Source organism: Pyrgilauda ruficollis, unplaced genomic scaffold (genome assembly GCF_017590135.1).
Source record: "Pyrgilauda ruficollis isolate IOZ18807 unplaced genomic scaffold, ASM1759013v1 scaffold127, whole genome shotgun sequence".
Lineage (NCBI taxonomy): Eukaryota > Metazoa > Chordata > Aves > Passeriformes > Passeridae > Pyrgilauda > Pyrgilauda ruficollis.
In genome coordinates, this window is record NW_024511099.1 from 262,109 (window position 1) to 289,952 (window position 27,844).

Genomic DNA, 27,844 nt, shown 5'->3' on the forward strand with positions numbered 1-27,844 from the left:
CTGATCCTACACGGAAAGTCCCTGGGGACACCTCAGAAAGAACTTCTGGACCTTCGTGTCCCACATGTTGGTGGCATGGTTGGCAGTCTGGCCACATCCTCCATCCTCCAGGCATGAGGACATACAGGATGAGTGTGGATGCTTTTGGAAATCAGCTCCTTCGAGTTAAATGATGCTAAACATGTGGGAGGAATTGCAGGTTATGAGTCAAATCCATGTTTTAAAAAACGCATGGGTGAACATCAGCATCCCGTCCCAGCCAAGGTCTCAAGGTCATGGTGGTCCAAGGAATCCCTTCCCAAGGGCCTGATGTTCTCATTGTGGAGGCATGGAGGACTTCTTTTCCCCAAATCCGTATATGGATATCCATATCCATCTCCGAGAGCAGCCCCCATCCTCAGATGTGCCTTTGCTTGTGCTCTCAGGAGGGGAAGAAGGAACTTGAAGCTGGAGGCAGAGCCAGCCATGTCGTGGGCTTCCTTTTGGCACTGCTGAATGGACGGGTGTCCTACTGCCCACTTCCATCAGGAGTGAGAGTGGGCCTTGTGTGATAATTCCTGACGTTCATTATTTATAGAGAAGCCAAATTGAATTATTAATACGGAAAATTCAGATAACATTAACAATTCTCAGTTTATAACAGTTTCCCATTAATAAGGAAAATTGGAAATTTATCATTACATCTGTTCATTAAAACTCACTTTTTTTTTTTTTTTTTGCTTTTGGTGTCTTAAATGAAAGCGGAGAAATAAACGAAGAGGAAAAGCCATTTATTCACTACTTCTCTGGGCAAAGTCAGCCCATAATTTTTAATAAAGTCTTTGCCATTGTATGTGAAGGGGAAGCCAGGCTGTAATGAAAGCAGCTTTCCAGCCATGTCTGTGGCGTTCCTCAACTGTAGAACAAATACTCGGAAGCACGTCCCGTTTCTTCTCTTTGTGGAAATCTTGAAGCTGCGTGATGGTTTTCTCATTTCCCTCCCTCCCTCCCCAGCAGCTCTCCTTGCTTTCACCATGTGTTGCTCCCAGCTCCGAGGAGTGAATTTTAACGCCTCCCCTGCTTCTTTCAGAGATGGCGGATTCTTATACCTGTAAAGGTGGAAGGAAAACTACAGGCTCTAACAAACCCACTGCCAGCAAAGAAAGCAGGACAGAGACGAGGATAAACCCACCATCAGAGCTGCCCAAGCTGGGTAAGGAGCTGAGGTGGACGGGGCAGAGAGGATGAGCCCAGAGGCAGGAGTTGGGGAGTGGCTGCCAAAACAAGTGGCCTGGGTCTCGATGTGTCTGCTCCTCACTTTGACTCACCAGTGAGGGCTGTGGTGGCCAAAAAGCCCCATCTCTGAGAGCTGGTTGCTGGGAGCAGGAGGGGAGGGATAGAGATGGTCTCTCCCTTTGGAGAGGCGTGTGTCTGGCTTAACGAGATGGGTGTCTCGCCGCCTATTTATCGTGTTGGTAGCTAAGTGTTACATCAAAGGATGGAAAGGCTTAAATGAGTTCAGGCCATCTGCTGCCTCCCGTGTCGCGGCCCCCGGGATGGAGGCTTGCTAGCATACAAGCCCCAGGGGACTCTCACACTAAGGGCTGTCATGCTGATGGATGGCTGATTTCTCTATCCAGGAATCTCCAGGCCCAAGGAGATTTTTCCTCCTGTCTCTTTATGCTGGGCAGATCCCCTCTATGAGAGAGGGTCCCACTGCCTTTACCTTGGTAAGGGCAGCTCTGGATGCCGAGGGGTGCCTGCACCCCTGGAGAGGGTTGGACCCCGGCGATGTAGCTCAGATGGGGCTTCCAAAATCAGTGGCTTTGTGGGGAAATGCGTGTGCCCTAAATGTTTCCCAGATGCCATTGTTACCTTGAGGGGATTAAAGCCATAATTGCAAACAGAGGAGGATAACTTATTGCTAAAGGGAATGAACTCCAGCTGTCCGCAATATGAACACGCCTCTGTTCAGGAGACCATTTTTCCCTGTGTCACATCTTATCAGCACTTCATTTGCAAGGGAGCTGCCATTGCCTTCCAGAGGGGCATCTCCATCCTTGCTAGGACAGAGAATGGCCAGCCTAGAGCTGAGGGCACAAGGCAGGCAGCAGGAAGATGGGGCTGGGCAGCAGAATTACTGAGACAGCGGCTCCTCCAGCATGGCTGGTGATGTGTGCTGTGTCTGTTTGCAGGAAATGCAACCAGTGACAAAACCGAAGGCAGGAAGAAAGGAAGACCCAAGGCTGAGAACCAGGCGCTGAAAGACATCCCTGTAAGACCTCACACACTCCCTGGGCCCTCCCTCCTTCACTCTGTCTGATGTACCCTGCGCTGTGCACTCCAGCCAGCCCATTCCACCATTAAACCTTCCTTCCCTGTGGTTTAGTCTTCAGAGCAGCCTTGTCTTGGGCTGAGCAAGATCTTGGTCCCTCAACCCCTACATGCAGGCATCCATTATCTTCCAAAACCCTGGTTAAGGAGCTGTACCCCTTTCCAGCCTCACTTTCCCAGGGCCATGTCCAGATGACTGGATCCTGTCACAGCCGTGTCAGGCTTGGCTAATGAGCCGGCAGCAATGGCAAGGGGGTGATTTATTCCCTGCAGAGTTGTGCAGTTTAATTCCTGCCTGGTACCATGGACAACACATGGAGCAGTTTGTCATGAGAGCAGGGGCATGGGGTGATTTACGGACTAGATGAAATATGGGGTGATTAAACCAGCTGGGTGACTTCAGGCCTGATTTATTCCCCAGCCTGGTAGGAAGTGTGTGTGTGCTCTGGGAAGCACAGCAAGGTAATGCCTCAGCAGGTATCATTAGCCTATGATGCAGCATCTGTCCCAGCAGCTCTCACTGGAGTGAGCACTGCTGCACTGAAACACACCCCTGGGGTCCACTTCATGACTGTGTGATGGAAAGGATGGTTGGGAATATCAGAGGTCCCATGTGCCCTCCCTTGGGATGCATCAGCACATACAGGCACAGGGTGATCTTCATTCAGCTATCTTTTGTTTCTCCTGTTCCCAGCTCCCCCTGATGAACCAGTGGAAGGACGAATTCAAAGCCCACTCTAGGGTGAAATGTCCCAATTCAGGCTGCTGGCTGGAGTTCCCCAGCATTTATGGCTTGAAATACCACTATCAGCGCTGCCAAGGGGTAAGGAGACTGGAGAACTGTCTGTCCTTTCCAGTGTCTGGCTCTTCCATTACCATCTGCAGGGTAAAGCTGCTCTCAGGCCTTAAACACCAGGAAAAACGTGAGGTTAAAATGTGGAAATGGGGAGGGCAGAGGTGGGCCAGGAGCGGTTTGTGAGGTGCGTGTAAGAGAAGGACTGAGATCTCTGCAGCTCAGTGTGAGGTCTGGCCCAGGGGGATCATGGACTTTGGGTAACCATTTGGAAGGGCAGAAGGGTATCACACGTGATTTATGTTCATGCCTGTGTCAGAAAAAGCCTCTCTCTTGTGATCTAACATCTGTGCTCACCTGCCTCTCCCTGTCCCACTCAGGGTGCGATCTCAGAGAAGCTGACATACTCATGCTCATACTGCGAAGCTGCCTTCACCTCCAAAACCCAGCTGGAGAAGCATCGGCTCTGGAATCACTTGGACCGGCCAGTGCCAACCAGCAAAGCAGAAAACAAAGTGCCCAAGGCCATTGGGAAAAGCAGTGGAAAGAAAAGGTACCAGGCTGTGGCTGGGCTGCATGGCAGTGGCACAGGGATGGTTGGGAGAAGGGGAACGTGCCTGCCTCCATTCCTGCAACCTGGGCTGGCGAGGGGGGAGAGGTGTCAGGACACTTGTCTAACAAGCCCTCTTTAAACAAGCCCTCTGTGCTTTGCCCTAGACCTGCTGAGAGTTCAGCTTGCCCCACCATCCATCCCAAACAGGCAAAGACGGAAAAAGCCGTGGCCCAGGAGCACGCGGAGAATGGCGAGTGCCTGGCGGAGAGCCGGGAGAGCAAGGAGTTCCAGATTGCAGCGGCTGAGGCGATGGCAGCTGCCACTCCCACGGCCAAATCCTCCAGTGGCAAGGACGTTGGGCAGCAGCGAGGCAGCCAGGCCTCACTGCAGGAGGAAGACCCCGAGAGGATGAAGCACAGTAAGATTAGAGCCCAGGGCTATGCTGGTTTAGAAGGTGTCCCATGGGAGGGGGATCTGCTGCAGCCAACGCTGCTGAGAGTGTCTCTGAATCCAAGGGATGGCCAAGCCTTGTTTCCAGACCTTGATAACTTGCTCTGCTCTCCAGTTTCTTGCAGCTTCACTGGGAGTTAAAATCTTGTTGTAGCTGTGGTGGAAATATTTCTAAAGGACCTGCGTGATGGTTGGATTCAGTGATCTTAGAGATCTTTCCAGCCTTAACAATCCTATGATAGGTTTGGAAATGAGTTGAATTCCCGGCAGCACAGCAAGCTGCTGTGTCAGCCTCTCTGTCCTCTCTCTGAGGTTAAACCAGGATGATTCTGGCAAACTCATCTTCCTGAAGGATTGGGACAGAATTAAAGGTCTCTATCTGTCCATGGCTACTGCTGAGTTGATGTAGGGCAGTGGTTGTCCCCATCATGGTTTCCACTGCTTGCAACACCAAAGCAAACCACCACAGCCATATGTGGGAACTGCTCAGCTTTTGCACTAGATACAGCCACCACTTTCACTCATTGAATTAATCTTGAATAACAGATTTATCCTGGCTTTGTGGAGTGGGAAGCAGCAGTCTGTTGGTGTTTAGTGAGTGGGTGCTTCATTTGACAGCCTTTGACCCACTCCTAACATGGAGTGTGTGCCCACCCCATGCCCCAGGACTGGTGAATCCCCCTGGCAGTACAGTTATTTGACCAAATCTCTCTCTCTGTTTCTCTCTTTTGAGTCAGGAAGGAAACAGAAAACTCCTAAGAAGTTTACGGGGGAGCAGCCGTCCATCTCGGGGACATTTGGACTGAAAGGTAATACAGGACAACTCTGGGCAGCTGTAGGTTGTACCTTCTCCCCGGGGCATTGCAGGGAAGTCCCTTCCCCAAGATCCCTCCCTGTGGTGGAGCCAGACCGAGCCTGAGGATCTCACACTGGAGAAGCTGGCACCTTTTACCACGCGAGAGTCATAAAGGGAGTGAAAAGCAGCAGCAGAGCTGGGACTGATAACAACCCTGTCTGCTCTGCTCCGGAGCCTGGCGCTGGGAAATGAGGGAAGAGAGGAAAGGATCCGGGTATGCTCATCTGTAACACAAGAGTAACGAGCTGCTGACACCAGCGAGATATGAGAAACATCATCTCCTCAGCATCCCACCATGCTGGGTGCCGCAGCATTCCCAGCAGCCGGGAGGGAACTCTGCTGCGTAGAAAGGCTCGTGACGCACCCATCCCTCAGCCTCCATCTCCTGGGCTGGTCGCCCACATTCAGGAGAATGAATCCAAGGAAGAGGAGACATGTTGCCGGGATGTTTGCTGAGAGGAGGCCCAGGAATTGGCTGCTGCAGCCTGACAAAGCAAGAGCAAGTGGGACTTTGGTCATGCTCCATAAATACACCCAAATGGGCTGGGAAGGAGGGGGAAATCCTGGAGCATCCCTGGAATGAGAGCAACTGGATTCAGGCTGACTATGAGATATGTTCAGCCAGAGAAATAGGAAGCAGATTTCCAGGCACTGCAGGAGGCAGCACCTTCCAGTATGAGGCACTCCGGGGAGAGGCACTAATGGCTTTGAAGGGATTGAACACTGACAAGCAGGCTGGATTTGGTCTCTGTGATTTCCTTTCCTCTGGCTCCTGGGAAGTCTGGGCTTGTTTCCCTTATCCTCCCCACAGAGGCGCTGCTGGAGACTGAACCATCTGCTGTGGGTTCCTGGAGAACAAGGTGTCCCCATGTCCCAGTGCCTCAGATGGAAGGTGAAGATGGGGCAGGTGTTTGCCTATGCTGCCCAAGCTGCATGTGGCAGTCACTGCCCAAAGACGGGAGTGCCCCAGCACGTCATGTAGTGCTGTCTCCATTCAAACCCTGGGTTTACAAGAATCACAGCCCCCAGGTTTAGGGGGATGTGGATCTGACCCTGGTACTCACCTCATTGCCTCCGGCACCTTCTGTGGAAATGCAGGCACAGGGCTGAGCTGCATGTGGATTTGGGGATCCAGGGGAGTTAAACAGCCTTTCCAGTGCAGGAACATCAGCAGGAACATCCCTTTTACACACTGAACTTGGCTGTTCCAATTCCCTCTTTCAGTTTCTTGCAAAACACCCTATTCCCTTCTCCCCAGCCTGTCTTCCTGGCTGGAGGCATCCTACCTCACTTTGCAATGGAGTTTCCATAGCTCATAAACTTGTGTTGGGGAAAATTATGCTGTTTGTAAAACACCACAAGCTGTTAGAATATTGCTTGTCATAATTATGGACCTGAGCCTACATGTACAGCCTTGGCAGACATGCAGCCAGCTCAGTGTCCCTGGTTTAGAGGGAGAGATTTTTTACCTGATAAATGTGAAGTGCTCTGAAGGCATTAAAGCAAGTAGTGAATAAAAATCCTCTTTCTTTACAGGTCTTGTCAAAGCAGAGGACAAAGCAAAAGCTCATCGAGCCAAGAAGCTGGAGGGAAATGCCAACATGGAGGAGCTGAAAAAGAAACCTCCAGGAGTTGGTGTGAAGAAGGAAACATCTGTGCATCCACCAGCAGGTGAGGCTGGTGGGGGCAAAGCACAGGCAGCAGCTCTGTGTGCAGTGCAGCTCCTTTTCTGTGCACTACCCCAAGCCTGAATGGTCCCTACCTTCATGCCTCCATCCCCACCTTCTCCTGCAGCTCATGGTCCCCCCATCCCTCTTGGCCCAGTGGGGTTGTTTGCTGGGTGAATTTTCTGGCAGGTTTGTCAGGAGAAGCAGCACACAGTCAGAGGTAGGAGCACACAGCTCCTGCCCTTTAGAATATAACACAGATGTGGAAACAGCCACTGCTGCTAAAATGTTGGTGCCGCCACAACTGACATCCTGAGGGGCACCTTACCTTCAGTTCACTGCCAGGTCAATGTGATGAAAGTGCTGGGAGTTGAGAGCCAAGTTCCACCTGGCTTCACTTTGAGTCAGCATGTGACCCATGTGATGATGGCATTTTTCTAACATCATTCCCATGAATGACACCAGTGCATAACTCTGGGCATAATTACGCCTTCCCTGAGCCTCGAGGTGCAGCCTACACCCAGCACAGGTTGCTTGCTTTCCCTGAGAGCTCTGACAGCAGGAGGAACGCAGGATGTGCAAGATAAACACAGCTGCAGTGCCTTGCACTGCTTTCAAATTCAAATAAACGACTCTCTGATCTCACAGCCATGCAAGAGCATCCAAATAAACAGACTTGGCGGATTTTATTCAGCCCAGGCTTCCCTTGCTGGAAGGCCAGCACTGCTCTGCTGAGAACACGGCGTGAACTCTGGGCCTGGGAGCTGCTTTTGGCCCCACATATCTCTTATTTTGGGTTTTTTAAAGGCCAGTCACAGCCAGTCAAATAAACAGATGCTTGGAAGCCAGCAGTCCCCCAGCTTCCTCTGTGTCTGTTGGGAAGAGGATTGCCAGAGAAGCTTTCCAGGCACACGTCCGGATGGAGCTGAGACGCTCACCTTTGTTTCACTCCCGCTAATTGTTTCATTTGGCAGGGGGAAGTTATTCCAAGCAGGGCAGGATCAGGTGGCTGGGGGCATCATCATCATCTTTTTATAACTCCCAGAGTGCAGGATACCAGAATGGTTGGAAAGACCTGGGTCTTTCCCCAGGTCACCAGGTCTGGTAACTCCACATAAAATTGACCCAGTGACCCAGTTTACTTGGGCAGCTGCAGGAGAGTGGGACAGGGAGAGCTGCATGGTTCATGTCCGATTTTGGCTTTGCCTGGGAGAGTGTATCTCTTTTTTTAATATCAGGATCTTTCCCACTTCACTGCTTTTCAACTTATCAAGTCAAGCAGCCGAGGCAGGTTGGATGTAACAGCTCTCTTCTCTCCCTCACCAGCAAACCCCGAGGACCAGTGGCAGCGGGAGATCAGCGAGAAGGGGGAAGTTTCCTGTCCAACCTGCAGTGTTATAACCAGGAAAACTATTGTGGGACTCAAGAAACACATGGATGTCTGCCAGAAAGTAAGGCCTTGCTTTATTCAGTCAAACACGTGGATTTTGGGGGGGAATGGGTGTGTATGTGTGCCTCTCATAAATGTGCAGTGTTGCTCCTAAAACGTTTCTCAACTGTATTTGATAGAACACTTGCTGGTCATCTTCAGCTTGCTGGCTGGCTTGCATTGACCCAGAGGGATTTGGACACTAATTCTCAGCAATTCTGAATCCCTTTGCCCCAGTGTCTCAACAGAGTCAGGTATTTCTAGTGGCTAAACAAATAGTTTTAAGGCTGGAGAGATTGTTGGGGTTGTCTCTAATCTGGCCTCCTCTGGAGCCCTGGCTGTGGGGTGTCACTGTGTGCTGTGCCTTGTATCAGACCAGATAAACTGATTGCATGAGAGTGTGTCTCAGGGAGACTCCAAGCCTGGATGTGCTCAGGCAGGCTGTCAGGATGCAGGAGTTCAGTAATGGTGCAGTGAAAAATTGTCTCTGTGCCACACCACCATCCATCAGAGCGCACGATTACATCTTCATCCGTCACCTGGAGCCGTCGCCACAGAAAGCCAACGTGGGATCGATGCCTCCTGCTTTGAAAATATGTGGCTGGGCTTTGATTCCACATTCATTTGCTGTAAATGCTTCCCCAGCCATTGCCTTGCTGTTTATACAGCAGTGGGAGGCTGTTCTCCCTCCCAAACCCCATCCTACAGCAACGCTGGGCAGAATCCTGTCGCCTTCGATATCCTCCTGGCCTCAGTGGAGTGGGGATCCTGGCCATCACTGGTCATATTTCCTCCACTTTGGAGCATCTCCCAAGCCAGGCTGGCTGTGTGCAGGCTGCACAGCCAGATGACCTGCTGAGCAGGGCTCTGCTGGAGCAGTCAGCGGTGTCTTCCCTGCTGGCAATATGCCAGCCCTATATTTTGCTGAAGATTTTGGGCTCCAGCCCTTGGAGTGGGTGTTCTGTCACACTTCCTGAGAGGTAGAGTCCTTGCCAGAGCTGGCTGTGCTGCTCTGGGAGGTGGGATGCTTCATGGAAGCCCAGGCAGGACAGTCCCTAAGCTCCAGGTGTGTGACCAGAGGTCCAGCTCTCAGCATTCCATCTCTGAGATGAACCTGTGGCACAGCCTTAGTGAGACCCTGCTGCTACAGCCACGTGGGATCCCTATCAGAGCCAGCCTGGGGTTGAGGCACCCCCTCTTTTTAATGACTGCTGTATTCCTTAGCTGGACAATGGGAAAAGGATGTGCAGGCTCCCAAAACTCTTATTAAAAAAAAGGAGCAGTCTGCACTAAGCAGTCTGTTTAGTGACTTGTTTCCTTTTGTTTTGGAAAGGAAGTAAGGGATGGAGAGGGTTGCAACATGCTTGGGCCTGAAGGAGGCAAGGACAGTTATATCTGCTGGTATCCCAGGTGGGAGGGCTTGTTGGAATGTGGACATGCTATGTTTTAAAGTGTTGACCAGAGCAGTAAATCCCAAGTTAGCTGCTAGTGGCATCTAATGAGTGAAGGAGCTGTTAGCATCCACCTTGTTAGGATGAAGTGCTTGGGTCTGGGACAAGATTAACTGATGGGAGTGCAGGTACCATGAGTCACTCCCAATTGACTACAGTGAGTCTATTCTTCATTTTCCCAGAGTTCCATAATGAGGAGAGATTTGCAGATCCATCTTCATTGCCTCTTCATCTTTTAGTTCAGTCTTGCTTCACCTTCAGCACTCTCCCTTCAATCATCTGGCAGGAGAAGCAGGAATGACCACGGCTGGCCAGGCACAGGCTCCCTGTGGAGATACTCTGTCTCTTGGTGCCCAGAGCATGAACCTCCCAAATCAGTAAATTCTGGCTCCTGCACCAACAAAAGTCAAGATCTGTTCACCCACTGTGCAAGTGCCCCTTGTACCTCAGGGTGTGCAGTTAATGCATCTCCCCACACACTCAGGAGGCCAAGTTGGGTCAAACAGCAGGGCAATGAGAGGTAGAAAATATCCTTCTGTGATTGTGCCCTTAATTTCACACAGCCCAGGCACCCAGAAATTGCACTGTATGCCAGCATCTGTCTTACTTAACAGGACTGCAGAGCACAGTCCACTGGCATTGGTAGATCAAAGCTTCTTCTCTCTCTAACCCTTTAACAGGAAGAGTAAGACACCAGATCCAGATGTTTTCAGCCAGTGAGGCTTTAAATCTAAATCCAAAATGGAATGTTTTCCAAAAATTGAGGCATGTGGGTTTGATAATAATATCCAGGACAACAGAGAGAAAGCTCTGAGCTGCAGGCAGGGCCTGGGATGGGAAACAGGGGTGCAGTGTTGCCTGCTGGGTCCCACCACTGGGTAGTGCTGCAGAAACAGACACCCATGGGCTTATTGACCAGCAGCAGCCCTTGGAAAGATGTAGCCTGTCTGGTGACTTGCCTTTAATTCCTTCAGCTGCAGGATGCCTTGAAGTGTCAGCACTGCAAAAAGCAGTTCAAGTCCAAAGCTGGGCTGAATTACCACACCATGGCTGAACACGTCAGCAAGGTAAGGGAGCTGGGCTGGGCTCGTCTTGTGCCTCCTTTCTCCATGCAGGTGAGGAAGCCATCCATCAAAAGTCCTCTCTCCATGGTCTTTGTAAAGGAGGGATCCACCTTTGGAGCATCTCACACACTGCTCAGCCTGAATGGTGGCCTTCCCTCTTGCTGCCAAGGAAAGCATTTCCTCCTCAGGTAGTGAGTTAGGCTCATGTTGATCCTGATAAGTAGAGCTGAGGACTGAAAAAATAAAACAGGGTTTCAGATCCCGACATGGGGAAGATCTGGTGAGTATGGTGAGGTGGATTTTGAGTGGCAAAGCTCTGCCTCCAAAACTGTGCCTGCAAATCTGGGACTGATGGGTTCTGCCTTGCACGAATCTCAAAATCTGGTCTTTAGCTCTCCAATGTGCATGGGAGAAGCAGCCACAAAATTTATCATGAATAAATTTTGTACATCTCTGAGATACTGGGGCAAGGCATAACTACATTTCTACATGTCCCATGCTTACCAGTTGTGACTTGTCTTTTACCTGTGCCTTAATCTCCTGCTCTTCAGTCTTGCTGGTGAATCCTCTGTGCAGGAACTGCTCCTGGGTTTCTCAGCTGGCCCTTTGGGTGTAATCACAAGAAAGGCCTGAGCAGATCCAGCACATACCAACGAAGCAGTGGGAGATCCAGCTCTGCTAATGAGAGGTTCCCTCCAGCCCAGGGCAGCTCCCTGCAAGGCAGGGCTTTACCATCCACTCCTGGCACAGAGGACATGAGTAAATGGTTGACTCTGTCGCTTCTGTTACTTCCTTGTTTCCAGCCTGTTCCTGTGGAAACCGCTGGACTTGGTGAACAGGAAGAGCGGGAAAGGCTGAGGAAAGTGCTAAAGCAGATGGGAAAACTGAAATGCCCCAATGAGGTACGAGAACAATTCTTGTTTCTCGTTCTGTGAAAAAGTGGAAGGAGTGAGTCCCATGCAGAAGGGGACATGTACTCTCCAGGCATCCCTTGGCATGTGCTCAGCGTTTCCACCTTAGCTCAGCCATCCCAATCCCTGTACCCAGTGGCTCTGTGCACTCCAGCAGCAGGACAGCCCTGCAGGAGGGTGGGCACAGGGCAGACTGAGGAGTGCTGGAGGGCAGGTTCTGCCTCCTGAGCTCAGGAAGGAGCACAGCCTGTCCTGGGCACAGCGTAGAACCAAACCAAACCACACCAAAACCAGAGCCGAGCGGGTTGCAGACAAGTCACGAACAGGTAAGGGAGGCGTGGGGCAGAGGTTTGTCCCGCGGGTGCTTTGCTCTCCCTGCAGGCAGCGCCTCCCCAGTGCCTTCCCCTCCCACTGCCTGCTGTGTGTCTGTCCAGAGAGCTCTGTCCGTGTGTTGGGGCAGGGAATGCCGTGGCAGGGACAGCTCCTCCCATCCTTCCAGGGCATTGTCTGTTGTGCCTGTGCCTGGCTCTTTGGGAACTGTCAAATTCCCCAACACTTGGACAGGAGGGGTTGGCAGAGCTGCTCTTCAGAGTGGGCTCCTCGGGAATGTTCCTCCTCAACATTTTCAACGTGGCCACGTGAAGCCCCAGCCCTCCTTAACCCTCCCCTTCTCCCCATCTCCATAGGGTTGTGTGGCCAACTTCTCCAGCCTGATGGGCTACCAGTACCACCAGAAGCGGTGTGGCAAGCAGCTTGCCGAGGCTGACAAGCCCGTGTTCAGCTGCCCACACTGTGGCAAGAAGTACAAATCCAAGGCTGGCCACGACTATCACGTGCGGTCAGAACACACGGCCTCGGTGAGCCCCCCGGACGCCTCCGCAGCCCGAGGAGCGGGGCCATCCCCCCCCGGGGGGGACTGCAGAGCTGCGGAGCCCCTGGGCAGGACAGAGCCGGGCAGGGCCGGGCCGGGCAAGGCAGGTGCAGACGTCGGGCCGGTGTTGTTTTCTCCCTCAAATCACCATGCGTGTGTGTTGTACCGTGCAGTGTTGGGGGGAACAGGGTACACCCTCCTCCACCCCTCCAAAAATGCTGTTTTATGGCAGTGGTCAGCAGCATTCCCTTTCCCCAGTGCCCACAGGGCTTTGCTCCAGCCCACCCTGCATCTATGCTGTGCAGGAAAAAAAAACCAGACCTCAGGCCGCTCCCTCACAAACGCCCGCTGCTTGCCAGTGCTGGGGTGGCAGGATCTATCCCTGGGGAGCATCCCTTTCTGTTCTCTTGATCCCTACTGACAGTGCATCCGACACTAATCACTCCCTAAATCTAATAACTAGAGACATTTATACTCGTGGGAGCATGGAGGGACGCAGTCTGTGGCTGCTGCTGGGCTGAGGGAGGTGGGTGCTCCCCTTGCTCCTGTGCTCCAGTGCAGAGGCACAAAGCAAGCCTGGAAACACACAGCCCAAATCCCAGCATCCCCTTCCCGGGGCTGGAGAGCTCACTTGTTCTCTAGTCATGCCCTCCCTGACTCTGTCTCTCTTGCAGCCTCCGGAGGAGCCAGAGGTGAAGCCGGAGCCTGCTCCTGTAGAAGATTTTGAGAGGACCCCGAGCGGCCGCATCCGCCGGACGTCGGCCCAAGTAGCTGTCTTCCACCTCCAGGAGATAGCAGAGGATGAGCTGGCCAGGGATTGGACCAAAAGGAGGATGAAGGATGACCTGGTGCCTGAAACAAAGCGGGTGAGCAGCCTTTAGTTCTCATTTTGGTTCTGCACTAGCTGTACACAGAGATTCCAGGATTCCAGCCTGGCCCCAGCTGTTTGAGGGCTCACATGTCTCACTTGCTGTGCCTTAAATTAATTAGCTGTGATGGCAGATTTATTGCTGAAGAGCCCACCCAGCGCTGGCTGAGCCGCTGTGGTCTGGAGGCTCCCAGCAGCAGGCAGCTGTGCCCTTTGGAGGAAGAGGTAAAACACTGGGAAGAGATCAAGGTCTGGCCCCGAGAGTGTTGGGGTGGGAGATCATTTCTGGTCCATGCTGAGCAGGGAAGTAGAGGCTGGCAGCCAAGAGGAGCACGTGAAGGGAGCAGATCAGATCTAAAACCATCTCCCTTGTGCTGTCAGAGAGCAAAGATGCCCCAGGCAGAATTCCCTCCCTTCCTGTCTCTTCCTTAACTTCTGGGAGATGCTTTCCTGGAGGTTAAAGGCCTGCAGCATCCCAGAGCTGTGCTGCTGGGAGCAGAGGAAGGCAGTGAGTGGAGACAGGACTGAGCCCCCCAAGCTCCAGCAGCAGTGCTGTGGGGTTTGCACAGAGCCCCAAAGGCTTGAGCGTTTTGTAGTCATTGGAGTGAGTACACATTAAACCAAACCTCCCTTCTGCCTGTGGGAGGACGTGATTATTCCTGGGGGTGTACTAAAGCTGAAATTCCCTCCAGGTATGCTCCTTCTGGACTGTGAAAGGAATGAAGCAGCAGTAAATCATAAACCATTTCAGTGTAAAGGGGAAAAAAGAGAGGGAATACGAGTTCTTTTTGTTTGCCAGGACTCAATGCAGAGTCTTTGCATGAGGTGCAGCCTGTTTCCTGAGCAAGTGACTCTGCAGGTAGATGCTAGGCCTGTTTGCTGCTCTGAAGAATTGAGCATCTTTCAGAGCATTGCCCAGTGCTCTGAAATTTACTCTGGCAAGATACTGGGCTCATGGCAAAGATAAAAGTGAGGATCAGAGGGCATCAGGAGAGTGTGAATAGTTCCAGCCCACAGCACCTACCCCAAGCCATGAGAACAGCCCAAGTCTCAGAGCCAGCTTGGAGAAGTGATGGTCACCCCAGGAAAAGGAGTGGCAGGAGAGCAGAGCTTGCACCAAAATGCCTTCCTGCTCCCACAGGCTGTCCCACGCTGTCCTGGCACCTGTGTGTGCTCAGCAGAAGTGCCACCATGGTCCTGCAGAGACCCAGAGAAGCTAAGCCTGGCTCACCTCTGGTCTGCATGTGGTGGACAGCTGGAAAACCAGCACAGAAACAAGCCAGCAGCTTCTTTACCCCCGTTGGCATCCCAGTGAGGCATTGGCACAGAAGGGGATCCAGCTGCAGCACTGCTATCCACCTTGAGGCAGAGCTGAGCATTTCAGGGCCAGAGCTGCTTGCAAACGTTTTATTTCCCCAGTGCTTGATGTAGCCATTGTTGGTTTCCAGATACTTCAGCTGCAATGCATTAATAACTTTAAAAAAACAACCCAAAGTAGCTGTTTCATTTCAGATACTGTGGGAGAAGAGGTGTGCTGCTCTCTTTTCCCCTGTCCTGTCTCAGCTCTTGCATTCTTCTCTTTCCACTTGGAATTGTTCCCTTTACTCATGATTTTGGGTATTTTCTTTTTGAATTGAGGGAGCAGCCAGGACCCCAGGCCTGGACCAGGGGCACACGCTCAGGCTGACAAAGGCATCATAAAGGTCCCAGCACTGTCGTAATTGCTCCATGAAGTGCTGGTGGGCTTTTTTAATGAGACATTTCTTGTGTTCAGAGTCTGATTGTTCAAGTTTAACTGAGCCCCATCTCAGTGCTAAAAAGCAAAGAATTGCTGTGAGGCTGGCAGAAGCAGTTTTGCATTAAAGATGGGAAAGGGGGGAATTGGATCAGCTCCCAGATGGCAAAACAAGGCTCTTGAGTTGGAGGATCAAGAGACCTCAGGCCCTGCATGAAATCCCACATGAATTTTGGAGGAAGTCAGTGTAGTGGGTGAATCCGTGCGTGTGCCTGTGGGTACGTCTTGCAGAGACTGTCACGTTCCCTTGACAACACTTTATAATCTGTTCAGTCTATGACATTTTTTCTTGATGAGTGTTGCTGGGAGGAGGTGGGAGGCAGGTTCTGCCCAGGCAGGCTGGTGGGAGCTTGCTGACTTCAGCACGCTCTGAGCTGCTCTGCTCAGCCACAGTTTGCATTGCTCAGGACTGCTTTGGCTTTATGAGTTGGTTCAGTTCAGGGTGTAGAAAGAAACCTCCCAGCAAGTGCCCAATTTGACCTCATTACAGCCCCAAAACAGAACTGCCTGTGCCACATGGGACAGCCTTGTGCCACATGGGAGGCTCAGAGCAGCCAGCAGCGTCCCCATGTCCCCGTGCCACCACCCCACCGAGCACGTGTGGCAGCCCTCCCTGAGGGAACTGCCAGCCCAGAGCCACTGGAGCAGCAGGAAGATAAAACACCAGTTCACCTTGACCAGGGCACTGGGACTGGTGGGAACTGATGGAATTCCCAGAAAAGCCTCCACATCACCACCTCTACTTCCCCCCGAGTCATGCCCAGCCACTGGGAGTACACTGCTGGGCCTGCAGACCCTGTACTGGACATGGAGAGAAATGGGATGTCAGGGATCAGCAGCAGATGGCAGCTGCTCTGTCACCTTTTCAGCAAGCCCTAGGGATTTCCAGGATTCCAGAGGGACAGATGCTTCCCAGCTCAGGTCTGTAGCCATAGGTGGTTGGATACACCCAAACTTGCTGCAACACAGAACAAGCTCCATCCCTGAACTCTCCAGTTCCCCACCATGGTCCCAGCAGTCAATGTAGATTACAAGAAAGCTGATGAAGAAAGCCACCCCTCTCCATCCCTTTTCCAAGCAGCAAAACCTTTTCCCAGGGGAAGGCACAAGCTGATGGGACACAGGGGTTCTCAGCCTCTCGGCAGGAACAGCCCCACTGCAGCCCCTGCTCTGTGGCCACGTGGCAGCCGTCCCAGCTGGGGAGAGGGATGCTGGGTTTGGATCCCGCTGGTGGCCTGTGGTGGGATGCGTTCGCCTTTCCCGGGAGGATGGATTCCTTCACACCAAAGCAATGGCATCAGAATAAACGATTGCTGCTCGATCCCAGGCCCTGCGCTGCCTTCGGTCTCTGCTAACCAAATCCAGCATTTCTAAATATACACTGGAGTCTTATTTTCTCGCTCCGATCTTTATTTGCCTCCAGATAAGCTGAAACAGATGGGGTGTTTCACAACAGCCTCTTGCTGGGGATGTCAGATGGGGAAGGGCACACCCCTGCTGCTTTTCTGGGAAAAATCTCCTCTGCAGAAACTCCATGAGGATGATGCCGACCCTCCTCTGGCCTTTGCTGGGGCTGTCGCCTGCCCATGAGCAGCCTTGAGGCTGCAGGTTCCCAGCTCATGGTAGTGGGCTCTGGGATGTAATGGGGGATGAGAAACAACCTCCTTGAGCAGAGGGAAGAGGCATCTAAGAGGCAGAAGAGGAGAAAATGCTGTGGATGTTCCACTGTTTCAGAGTGTGACACTTTCTTGGTAGAGCTTGAGGTGGGGTTCCTTGCTTCAAGGTGCTGGAGGTTGTGGTGGGCTCCTGCAGCCCAGGCAGGAGCTGTACCACACAGGGAGGGATGCAGAGCTCCACTGTGGGATACATGGACACTCCATTTCCCTCCCCGCAGCTCGGGGTCTCAGTGTCAATAGGTACAGCCATGGAGTCTGCGCATCCCTGTGGAGTCTGGTGCCGTGGGGTGCCAGGGATCTGGAGCAAGGGGCAGCTGTAGGCCAGTCATAAAGCTAAAGGGGAAAAGTCATCTCCAGGCTTGAGGTTTTATACTGGAACCAGGATAAATTCCGGAGCAGAAGAGGCTGGCTTGAGTTTGTCCCCCAAAACAATGGCCCTGCATGCAGGCAGGAGCCAGGCTGAGCCCTGCAGACTCATGGCACTGTGGGCCAAACCGGATCCCAGCTCCAGCTGTGGGGCCAAGTTCATCCTTCCTCCCCTTGCTCAGCAGACCCTCCAATGGGACCTGGCTGCTGCCCAGCACCCCTGGGTGCATTTTGCCTTCACAGCATCACCCATACCTTCCACAGGATGAAGGGAGAGCTGTACCTTGTGCTGGGGACTTGGTGAGGCTTCAGGGGCGCTTGTCAGCTGAGACAAGCCTGAGACCATCCTGCATGGTTCTCATTTACTGTGATATATTTTGGGGAAGGGGAGAGCTGTCTAGGGAGCAGAGAGGATTGAAATATGAAAGTTAATTAAATAAAACCGTCAGTCAAAGGAAACAAACCTTCCCAGCCCAGCATCCTTCGACTGTTCAGAAGAGATGGGCTGTAGCCAAAACCAGTTGTAGTCGTTTAATGATTTGGCCATGAAAATTTTCACTTACAGGCTGTTTGAGGAAAATAAATGGAAAAGAAAAAAAAATATAAAATATTCCATGCCTGGGGCTCCCTCTTAATAGAGACATAAAGATGACTTTGACATTCCCAGAACCGCAGCGCCCTGGGAAGACATGGGATTTGCATGTTATTGTGCAGGACTGTCGGAGGAGAGCAGGGAGGGATTTTTCTCTGGAGTGGGAAAGCAGAGCAGCAGAGTCCACATCTCTGAACATCCCCCCTCGCCTCCTCCCCGGGGACACGCAGAGGGAGAGGTTGTTGCTGGGGCTGTGTGCGGTTACCGTTAATGTTTGCTCATTCATGGGATTGATTGGGTTTTAATTATGGAGGCTGTTTGGCATCCTGGCTCTCAGTATCAATGGCAAAAAGGGACTCCTGTGTTCTACCCTGGAGGTGGCATTGCCTTCCCTGGGCTGGGGACCAAGCTCTTGGTAGATGCACCATCCCAGAGCTTCAAAGAGCTCTGCTGGCATCTCCCCCAGCCGCGAAGCACGACAGAATTGCAGCACTGGGGCTCAGGGGAGTTTTCCACATCCACATCCGTCCTTAGCAGTGTTCACAGAGCTGTTTCACAAGGCCCTGTGCCCCTGCCCCTCACATGGAGCCCAGTGCTCCCTGACCCAGCCATGCCCCGCCACGTGCCAAGGGGTAGGCTGCAGGGGCATGTGGATCACTTCAGTTTGGGCAGAAAGGAGGGGCTGGCATCTGAGCCTTCAACATCCCGAGCTTCCCTTTCCAGGGAGGTATGGGAACAGCTGGGGCGAACTGGCCAAATGCAGATTTGCAGCTTTATCAGCATGTTCAGGAAAAGTCACAGCTGGAAAAGAAATCCAGCCAGCTTCCTTCTGCCTCCAAACCACCAGCTCCAGGTCCTCAGGGAATGTTTGGCCTGGGTTTGCACCTCTGCAAGCACCTTGTGGCTGTTCATCTTCTCCATGCAGCATGGATGCAGGGATGCAGTTGCATCCCGTGCTCAGAGGAGCCCATGGGGAGTGGCAGGTGTTCAGGTACCCACACCTGCACCGTGCCATCTGTGGGCTCACCCAGCATTGCTCCCACTCGGAAGGTTTGGGGCTCAGAACCAGAACATCCACTGGCTCTAGCAGAGCTCACCAGGCTGGGCTGGGAGTTGTGCTGGTGTGGTTGTGCAGCCCGGTGTCCCTTGCAGACCTTGGCACAGTGGCTCAGTGTCAGGCTGGGACCAGCCCTGCAGGTAGGGCCAGGCACAGTGGCTGGGAGGCCTGGAGGTGCCTGGAGCTGCCACAGCTGCCTTGGCTTGTGCTGAACAGGCAGAACTGGAGTTGGGAAGGCCAGCCTGCTATGCTAACCCTCAAAGTCGCTAATAAAGCGCTAATTAAAAGCACTTGGAAGGAGCAGCCCTGCCAGAAGGAGAGGCAGAGACACAAGAGCCTTTCATTGTTTAACGGGTTGTGCCCATTCATCCATGGAAGGCAGCCATGGAGGCTCCTGGCCCCTCTGCCCAGTGTGCAGGGTTGTTTATTCCCCTGGTTATAAAACATGGCAGAAGGGCTGTGCCAACACCATGCACCAAAAAGGCAAGGTCCAGTCCTGGCCCTGTGGGCATGGACCCGGGAGCAGGAGCCTCTCCTCTCCTGTTTGCCAGGGACTCCTCGCTGGTGGCAGGGCAGTGGGCAGAGCCACCTCCCTGCTCTGTGGTGCCCAGGGGGAGAATGGCACCTCAGGAAGCCTCCCAAGTAGTTTTCAGCTCCTATTCACTTCGGAGCAGGGCAAGACCCATGTGAAGAGGCAGGACCGTGGACTGGGCTGGGGTGTGCAGCTCTGCTAATCAACTGCTATTGTTCACAGCTCAACTACACCCGGCCAGGGCTTCCAAAGCTCAATCCCAGGCTGCTGGAAAACTGGAAGAATGAAGTGAAGGAGAAGGGCCGCATCAACTGTCCTAACAATGTAAGGATTGTCTGTTCTTCTGTGGGCTGGCTGGTCTCCATCTGCAGGAGGAAGGGGAAGGTTTTGGGGCAGAAATCACCAAAAATGGTTCTTATTGGGCTCCTGATCACAGTGATGCTCAGACACTCATTTCACCTCCTTTCCCTGAGCTTGCTGCTGTGTCTGGTTAAAGTATGTCCCACTTTTGTGATCCTCCTTGTGTGCTCAAGCCACCAGGCTTGGGGACAGGGCCACCCTTGGGCTGATGGTGCAGCATTGCCCAATTTGAGCTCTGGAGCTGCCTTTGGGAAGCTTCCAAGATCCTGACTGGGTGAAGACTGCACATCCTGCACAGCTTTTTGATGCAGAGAACCTGCTTTTCCTAAGTGAAGATAGATTTAAGCCAAGCTTTTTAAAGCCCTGTGACAAGCACAGACCTCAGGGCATGGTGCGTGTGCCTCATCTCCCTGTGAAACACAGCCCTGGCCCGAGCTGACAGAGAGGTGAACCCCACCCTGGTGCTGAGCCTGGATTTATCGTCCCAAACAAAGCCTTGCTAATGGGAGTTCTGAAGGAGGCAGTTCCCACAAGGCCAGGGGAGCGGGGCTGGCTAATTAATGTCATACGCAGGCACTTGGAAAAGACGTTGCTCAGAAACTGGTCATGCTGCTGCCTGGGTGATTTCTCCTCTCCATTAAGCCTCTGCTGTGGCTCCAAGAGCTCCTGTAGCCCAGCAGGACCTCCCGACAGCTCACAAATGTAGGTTTTCCACGGAGACATTTAGGGGAGACGTTTTTCAGCCTGTTGCAGAGGGATGTGGCCACATGACTCCCATTAGCACTAATGGGAAACGTGTGACCAGAGCCTTGGGCGCCTCGCAGAGCATTAACCTCACACTGCTCAGCCTGGACCGGTGGCCGTGCTGGCTCAGCAGGCTCCTGGCCACAGCTCAGGAAGGCAGGGGATGAGGGGGATCATGTCTAACCCTGCTTTGTTTTTTCCTGCAGTGCTGTGAAGCCATTTACTCCAGTGTCTCGGGGCTGAAAGCTCACCTGGCCAACTGCAACAAGGTAGGTCCTGCTTTTTACACCCTTTTCTCAGAGATTGCTTTGGTGTTGGGTTTTCTCTTCCTCCCCAGCTGGTTTGGAAGGAACAAGGCAAGGGACAATGGCACAGGTTAAAGGATGGTGGCTGCTGGAGGTCTGGCTGCAGTGCAGCTCCTAGTGAATTGTCACCAGGCAGATGGAGGCAGAGAGGCTCAAGCTGAGTAGATGGGATGGAGGGGATGTAGCTGCTATTTCAGTTATAGAGAAAAGGTCCCACAACACAGGCTTCTCACCCAAGCCCAGACTTCTGACACACAAAGTGTCACGGGGAGCTCCAGACACACTTAGACCCACAGCAGAGGGTCTGAGTCCTCCTGCCTCATGTCCTCCTGTCCTACAGCAGCCCCTGCCCAGCTGGTCCCTGCAGCCCCCAGGTCATTCACAAGCCCTTGGCTAAGCAGCATGGCCAGCATGTCACACAACCACGCATCAGCCACGGCAGCTCAGAGCCAAGAAGCTGGGTGCTGGAAACTGAATGTTTCCTGAGGCAGGTGGGAATCAGGAGTCTTCTTCCATCAATTTGGGCAGCCCTACAGCCCCTCTGGAAGCCCAGCTGGAGGGATGCTGGTGTGGTGCCTCCTGGGATGAGCTGAGTCTGGAAGAGGCAGCTGGTCCATGCAGAGACCAGTGCCCTCCTCCTGGATGGATGGAGCAGCCCTGAGCTCCAGTGCCCTGCAGCTGCCCCAGGGGAGGGATCAGGAGCTCTGTGTAGGTCCCTCAAATTGGAACCAAGTAAGAGCTGCTAAAGCTTTATACCCTGAAACATTTCCAGCTGCAGCTTTCATTGAATGGAGCTTCCAGGAGGCAGCTCCAATACATACCCTGTGGTTATTAAAAACACCAACTCCTGCACTCCTCCAGCGCTAGCTGGAACAGCAGCCCTTAATGAGATCATTTAGAAAATGGGCTGCAGAGATCCGGCAGGAGAAGCTGGATTTATGCAGGATAAAAGAGCAAACACAGAAGACTAGGACAGCTCCTTCTCTGAGAGAAAATGGAGCTGGTTTCTGTTTGGTTCCATGCACAGGAAGCAGCCAGGATCTGCATGAACATTTCCATGAACCACAGGGCTGCACCCTCTGGATCTGGCACAGGTGGGGCCAGGTATTGGGAGTCAGCAATGGGGAGTTGCTCTGCGACCCCCACCCTGCCATCAGCAGGATTCTTCCCCTTAGGGGAGAGGATTTGCTTTGAATACATGTGCCAACAAATTTGGCATAAATAAATCACAGCCCCTCCAGAACTGGTCTGTGATTCCCACTGTAAAATGCTGCAGAACTGGTTGCAATACACAGAGCCTTAGCAAGAGCAGACGTAGCACCCCATCCTCAGTGGGGATTGATGCACCAGGATGATTTTGCACAAGGATTCCTGAAGCCAGGCCTGTCCTCTCCCGAAATGAAAGACCTGTCTAACTCAAAATTTACAGCTATGGAGAAATTCCCAGGGAGGAAATATATGGCCCAGAGGGGCCCATCCATAACCCCCTCATCAATAGAGAGCACATTATCTCCCACATGCCATGACCTGCAGCAGAGCCAGGAGATCTGTCATCCCACCAGGGCGCTGTTGACATGAATCCAGCACTCACCCTGGCTCTTTGACAAAGTAACAGGAAAATCAGGTGATTGTTGGACGTAAATCTGATGGTGGCTCAGTCCCAGGGGATCACAGATCTGCTGATAGCGAGGACACGGGGTGATGGCCCCATCACCTGATGGTGGGGACACACAGGCAGCAGCACAAGTGGCATGGACTAAAACTCAGAAAGAGGATGTGGCTGTGAGCTCCTGGCTGGAGCACAGAGACTGGCAGAGATCTGCTGGTTCAGACATGAGTATCTGAGCCACCTGTGTCTGTTTATTTTGTGTCACTTTGAAGTCATGGGAGGGTCAGGGCCAGGGGAGGGCCACCCCTTGGGGTGCTTTGGGCTCTGCAGGAGCTGCTGTGTCTTGCAGGGGGACCACTCAGTGGGCAAGTACCGCTGCCTCCTGTGCCAGAAGGAGTTCAGCTCCGAGAGTGGCGTCAAGTACCACATCATCAAGGCTCACTCGGAGGTAAGGAAGCAGCTGGAGCTGGGCTGGGCTGGTCCCTGCTCCAACACATGCACCTTTGGGCTGTCCCTTTCCATCCATCCGTCCATCCATCCATCCATCCATCCATGTCTGTTAAGAGTAGGGCTGAGTAACAGCTCCTAGTCAGCCTGGGGTGTTCTTCCCTGTCTCCCTTGGTGTCCCTGATATCCCCAGGCTCATTGCAGCAGCTCAGCACCGAGCAGTTTGACTTCAGGTGATGCCCATGGGGTGAGGGGTGGGTCAGGCTCGGGGTGTGTGTGCTGGTGCTGGTACCGGTGCCAGTGCCTGCCCCCAGGACTGTCACTAACCCCCGTGTCACCCCACGGACACAGAACTGGTTCCGAACCTCCTCAGAGGCCAGCCGGAAAAAGAAAAACAGGGAACAGCTTTCTTCCAGCAAAGAGGAGAAAAAGAAAAGCACAAACGGGAAGAAAAGGGGGAGAAAACCCAAGGAGAGGCCTCCGGAAATGTCCCCGAAGGGCAGAGAGAGCGTGGCAGCAAAGACTAATCACAAGAAAAGCCTCGAGCACTGGGAAGGCTCCCGGGGCAGCCCCGAGGGGGACGAACTCGCCCTCAAGCCCCCGAGCCAGCGGAAGGGAGGAGCCAGCAAGATGCCCGAGAAATGAGCAGCTCAGAGACTCGTCTCCGAGGATTCGTTTACAGCCCAGGGTAACAGGGTGGGGGTCTCTCCCAGTTTTATGTCCCTTCCTCCCCATCCCACCTCCTCTTGCCCCACCCTCCTCTCACCCACTTTTTACAAAAAGAAAGGAAAAAAAAAAAAAGGAAAAAAAAAAGAGACAGAAAATACCAGTTAACCACTTTAAACAAATCACGGACCTTGTTTCACACTGGAAAACAAACAGGATCAAGGAAGCTGGAACGTTCTCCACCCCCTGCCCATGTACATACCCCTCGGTGGGGCCCCGCTGCCTCCCCCGGCCCGTGGCTCCCCTGCCCTGCGCCCACCTGGTGACGCTTGAGCGAAAGAGAAGTGCAATAGCAGCGGGGTCCGTGGACCCTCCCCAGCGGCTCCGTGCCGCTCCGGGGGGAGCTGCCCCGCTGCCCGGCGGCTCCCAGCTCCGGGGTGATGTTCCAAAGATGTTTGACCCGGGCGGGCGGGGGGTCCGGCAGAGGATGCTGCGGTGCGCGGGAGCTGGCAGCGCTTTCCCTGCAGCCGCGGGTGGAGGGGAAGGTGCCGGGCAGGGAGCGGCTCTGAGGGCTCGGCAGGGTTTGTGTGCTGTGAGGCACGGGCAGAGCAGGGAGCGGGACACACGCTGGCGGTGTGGGAGATGTGAGCGGGAGAGGGGGTGCTCTGCGGCTGGGCAGGCTGGAGGGTTTAATGGAAAGTTGTGGGAATGCTGTGGGCACCGTGGAGAGCGGCATGCAGCCGTGGAGGGGGTGCAGTGAGGGAGCTGTGCCTGCGTGCTTGGGTTGTGTTTGCCGAGCCTGGAGTGCTGTGGTGGCAGAGACATGATGGCAGTGCCAGGGTCAGGGGGAGAGGGCAGACAACGAGCTGTCCCCCGGCCTGGGGTCATCCAAGGGTGATTCAGGGTCCCACTGTGCTCCATCCCGACGGTGCCGATCGCCCAGCAGGGAGGAATGGAGTCTCAGTTCCCCAGCTGTGGCCACAGGAGGTGTGTGACAGAGACAATCACGGGTCCTGCTGTAGGATGAGCTCAGTTGCTGCCCAGGCACCTCACGTTCCCCTTGTCCTTTTGGGCTGGGACCCACCATAGGAGTCGTCTCTGCTTCCAAAGATGCATCTGAGCCCCTGACCACCCTCCTCAGGGTGGCAGGTCCCTGTGGTGCCATCCCTGCTTGTGCTCTTCCCTGGAGCTCTTCTTTGCTCCTGTGCTGACACTGTCATCACACCTTGCCCCTGCCCGGGGGAGCCATCCCTGGACCGGGATGTGCCCGTCTCCAGACAAAACCAGGCTACCTCGGTCCTTGGGAAATGGGCACGTTTCCTCTCAGTAGCACAACAGAAAACTTTAAATCGATTTTTCCCCTATGCAGAGCCAGGAAAGAGGCATCAGAGGGGGAGCTTCTGCTTTTGCTTTAATCAGTTCAAACCTCAGTCCTTGCTTTCCTTCACTGCTCCTTGTTGCCCACCAGAGGCTGGGTATCTTTCCCTGCTGCGAGCAGCAGCTCAGTCACAATTAACATCCTCCACTGGCAGGTTATTCCAGCCAGGGAGGGGGGACAGTGGTGGCTGAAGCCAGGGTGGCTTCTCAGGGAGCCCGGGCTCTTGCTCTGTCCAAAGCTCTGGCACCTGGATCCACCCTCTGCATTGCCCTGCGAGCTGGGCACGTGCCTGCGGCTGGGGGAACTGCCTGAGCATTGCTGGCTGCTGGGCCTCCAGGCAATTAGTGAGAAAGCTTAATTAGTCACTGCAGCTCAGCCTGGTCGCTGCTTGCACTTCATCAGATTGTGTTTGGATGGTGTCACTGGGGTAGATCCTGCTTCCCTGGGGAACAAGGAGAGCTTTGGGAGCTCTAGGACAGCTTGGAACAGCTCACAGGCAGCAGCAGGAAAGGAAATGCAGGCAGAGCTGTGGGCCTGGCACTGAAATCTGTGAGGGTGCAGAGGGAGCCTCTGGATCCCAAAATCATGTCCTGCCATGGAGAGAAGCCCCCAGGAAAGCTCCACGTCCTGACCTAGGGAAGGGAGACCTGGGTAGCCCAGGCTGCTGGCTTGGATGGTCATCACACAATCCTCACTGTCTCCCCTTGGGCATCATGCCCTGGGACTCTGTTCTCATTAACATGCAATTAATTGGCTTCTCATTGATTAAATTAACTGGCAGCACTGTGCTCCACAGCGGAGGAGCCCTGGGAGCTGCTCAGGGCAGGGTAGACGTGGGAAAGGGCCGGCTCAGGGGGTCATTGTGAGGTCCAGATCAAAATCCACCTCTGCTTCCATAATGAGTGTCTGGCAGGAGCAGGGACAGGAGCAGGGACAGCTGCAGTGGCCTTGCAAAGTGACACCAGCCTGGAGGGGACCCCAGGGACCATCTGGGGTCTCAGGGCACGCAGTGGGAGCAGCGGTCCTGGTGCTGGGGCTGTCCCTGTCACCCTCAGAGCATTCACAGCTCCAGTGAGGGCAGCACTATGGTCAGGAGGGAATTTCTATAAGAAAGTGAAATCTTCAGGGTTTTTCCCCCCAAAAAAGGTGTTTTCCCCACTAGTCATCACTTGGAGAGGAACATATTCCCCCCCCACACACCTTCTCCATGAGACATCCTTTACTCTCCTGCTTGTCCAGGGAAGGTTCCAGAGCAATGCTGGGATCACCAGCACCTGCCAGTGCCACAACAGGTGAGCAGGCAGTGTGACACCATAGTGGCACTGCTGGGGGCCAGCAGGTTGTGCTCCTTCAGCTGCTCCCAGTGAGGCAGTGCCAGAGGGGAAACCACTTTGATCCAGAGGGACAGGCAGAGGCTGTGGGACCAGATGGGGGACGAGTCGTCCTGTCCTCTTCCATCCCATCACCTTGGGAGTTGGGGATTTTTCATCCTGGGCACTGTGACACTGTGGTCCTGCACCTCCAGTGTTGGGGAAGCCCGCCATCCCATCACCCATGTCCCCAGGGAAAGGGTTAAATCTCCATGGGAGCAGGCATGGACTGCAAGCCTGTGGGAAGACCTCATGGAAAGCTTGGATTGTGGGGAACCCTCGGCACCAACACCTGCCCTGTGAGGTTGGCTGTGTCACACCAGCTCTGGCCACAGTGGATGGAGCTGCCCAAGCCTGGAGCATCTCCCACCCCCAGGAACCTTGAGAGCATTTTGTTCTTTTCTTTCTCTCCTCGTGACACCCATCCCACGGCATATCCGAATGTTTCTCGTTGATGCCAGTTATTAGTGCATAAGTGTATTTTGGGGAAAAAATTAAAACACAAAAAAAAAACAAAAAAAAAAGGAAAAAAATTTTCAATTTATCACTTGTAACCATATATATAAATATATAAATATATATATTAAAAAGTGTTTATTTGCAAAAAATAAAATTGTTTTAACGGTAAACTATCTTATAATAAACTCCCGATTTGTGATGATCTGTTCTTTTGTTAATCATTGACAAATCCTCAGTTGGAGAGTACTGTCCGAGCAGCTCCGAGCAGCGCCGAGGCGCTCCCTGTACTGTATGTATGAAACAGCTGTATCGAATAAATGGTTATTGATTTTTTATTAGCACTGTCGGCACCGTTATTGGGCAGTTCGGTGGGAGGTTGGACGTGGGATCCAGGGGGTTTGGATTTGTCCTTCTTGGCAGTGGCTGAGAGGATCCCCCCAGCTGCTGAGGATGGAGCGTGTGGTCACCAGCCATGGGGTGCCCCCAAAACCAGGATGGGGAAGGTGGGGGCACAGCCAGCACTCCTGATGCCAGGGGGATCCCCAATGCCCACAGCCTCACTCCCATGGTAGAAATCCCCCTAAAGCTGTTTCCCATCCACCCATCCCATCAGCAGCATCCAGCGTGTCCTGGCCCCAGGGACCACATCCAGCCCAGGACTTCTCCTCCCTGGGGAGCTCTGCGGGACCCGGGGCCACCCCCCGGCTCTCCCAGCGTGGGAATAAATCCTCTTCTGCTCCCTAATGGCTTTTTTGGCACCGAACCCAAGGCAGGGACGGATTTAGACTGATCTCGCTGCTGGCTGAGAGCGCAGCCTTTCCCCACGGGCGCTCTCGCCCCCCAAGGACGGCTGCGGACCCCGGGGCGGTGCTGGCCCCCACCCCCCGAACATGTGCTACCACGAACCTCAGCCCGGCCGGGATGGTGCCGAGTAAAACCAGATCCCAGCCAGCTCCCCGGGACCCCCACGGGGCGGGGGTCCTCCCAGCTCTCCGCAGTGCCCAGCGACATTGTCAGAGCCCGGCTCACACAAACCGCGCTTCCCCCCAGCTGCAGGATGATGGGGGATGCTGTGTGCTGCATCCCTCAGCGTCTTGGGCAGGGATGCTACTGCGGAGCCGCCCACAGGTACCCACAGCATCACTGTGAGCCCCGCAGCACCCACCCATGTCCAGAACACCCACCTATACCTCCGAACACCAGCCCCCACAACTCACCCCCGTGCCCTACAGCACCCAGCCGTGCCCACATAGACCCATCTC

General features: G+C 53.7%; 1 protein-coding gene across 5 annotated transcripts; it reads left to right on the top strand.

The window, feature by feature from the left end:
- The first annotated feature begins 819 nt into the window (after positions 1–819).
- Positions 820–26,917, top strand: ZNF512B (zinc finger protein 512B). 5 transcript variants are annotated; one of them, XM_041458365.1, is made up of 16 exons: positions 820–1,192; positions 2,175–2,254; positions 3,008–3,136; positions 3,487–3,659; positions 3,824–4,077; positions 4,847–4,918; positions 6,502–6,636; positions 7,959–8,083; positions 10,487–10,579; positions 11,380–11,478; positions 12,174–12,461; positions 13,033–13,224; positions 19,467–19,568; positions 20,555–20,617; positions 22,612–22,710; positions 23,061–26,917. In XM_041458365.1, the coding sequence occupies exons 1-16, from the start codon at positions 1,072–1,074 to the stop codon at positions 23,352–23,354; spliced, it is 2,319 nt and encodes a 772-aa protein (XP_041314299.1). In that variant the 5' UTR covers positions 820–1,071; the 3' UTR covers positions 23,355–26,917. The 5 variants fall into 5 exon arrangements, with proteins under 5 accessions (XP_041314299.1, XP_041314301.1, XP_041314300.1 ...); XM_041458367.1 differs by lacking the exon at positions 12,174–12,461 and having other exon boundaries at positions 1,072–1,192; XM_041458366.1 differs by lacking the exon at positions 11,380–11,478 and having other exon boundaries at positions 1,072–1,192.
- The last annotated feature ends 927 nt before the right edge of the window (positions 26,918–27,844 follow it).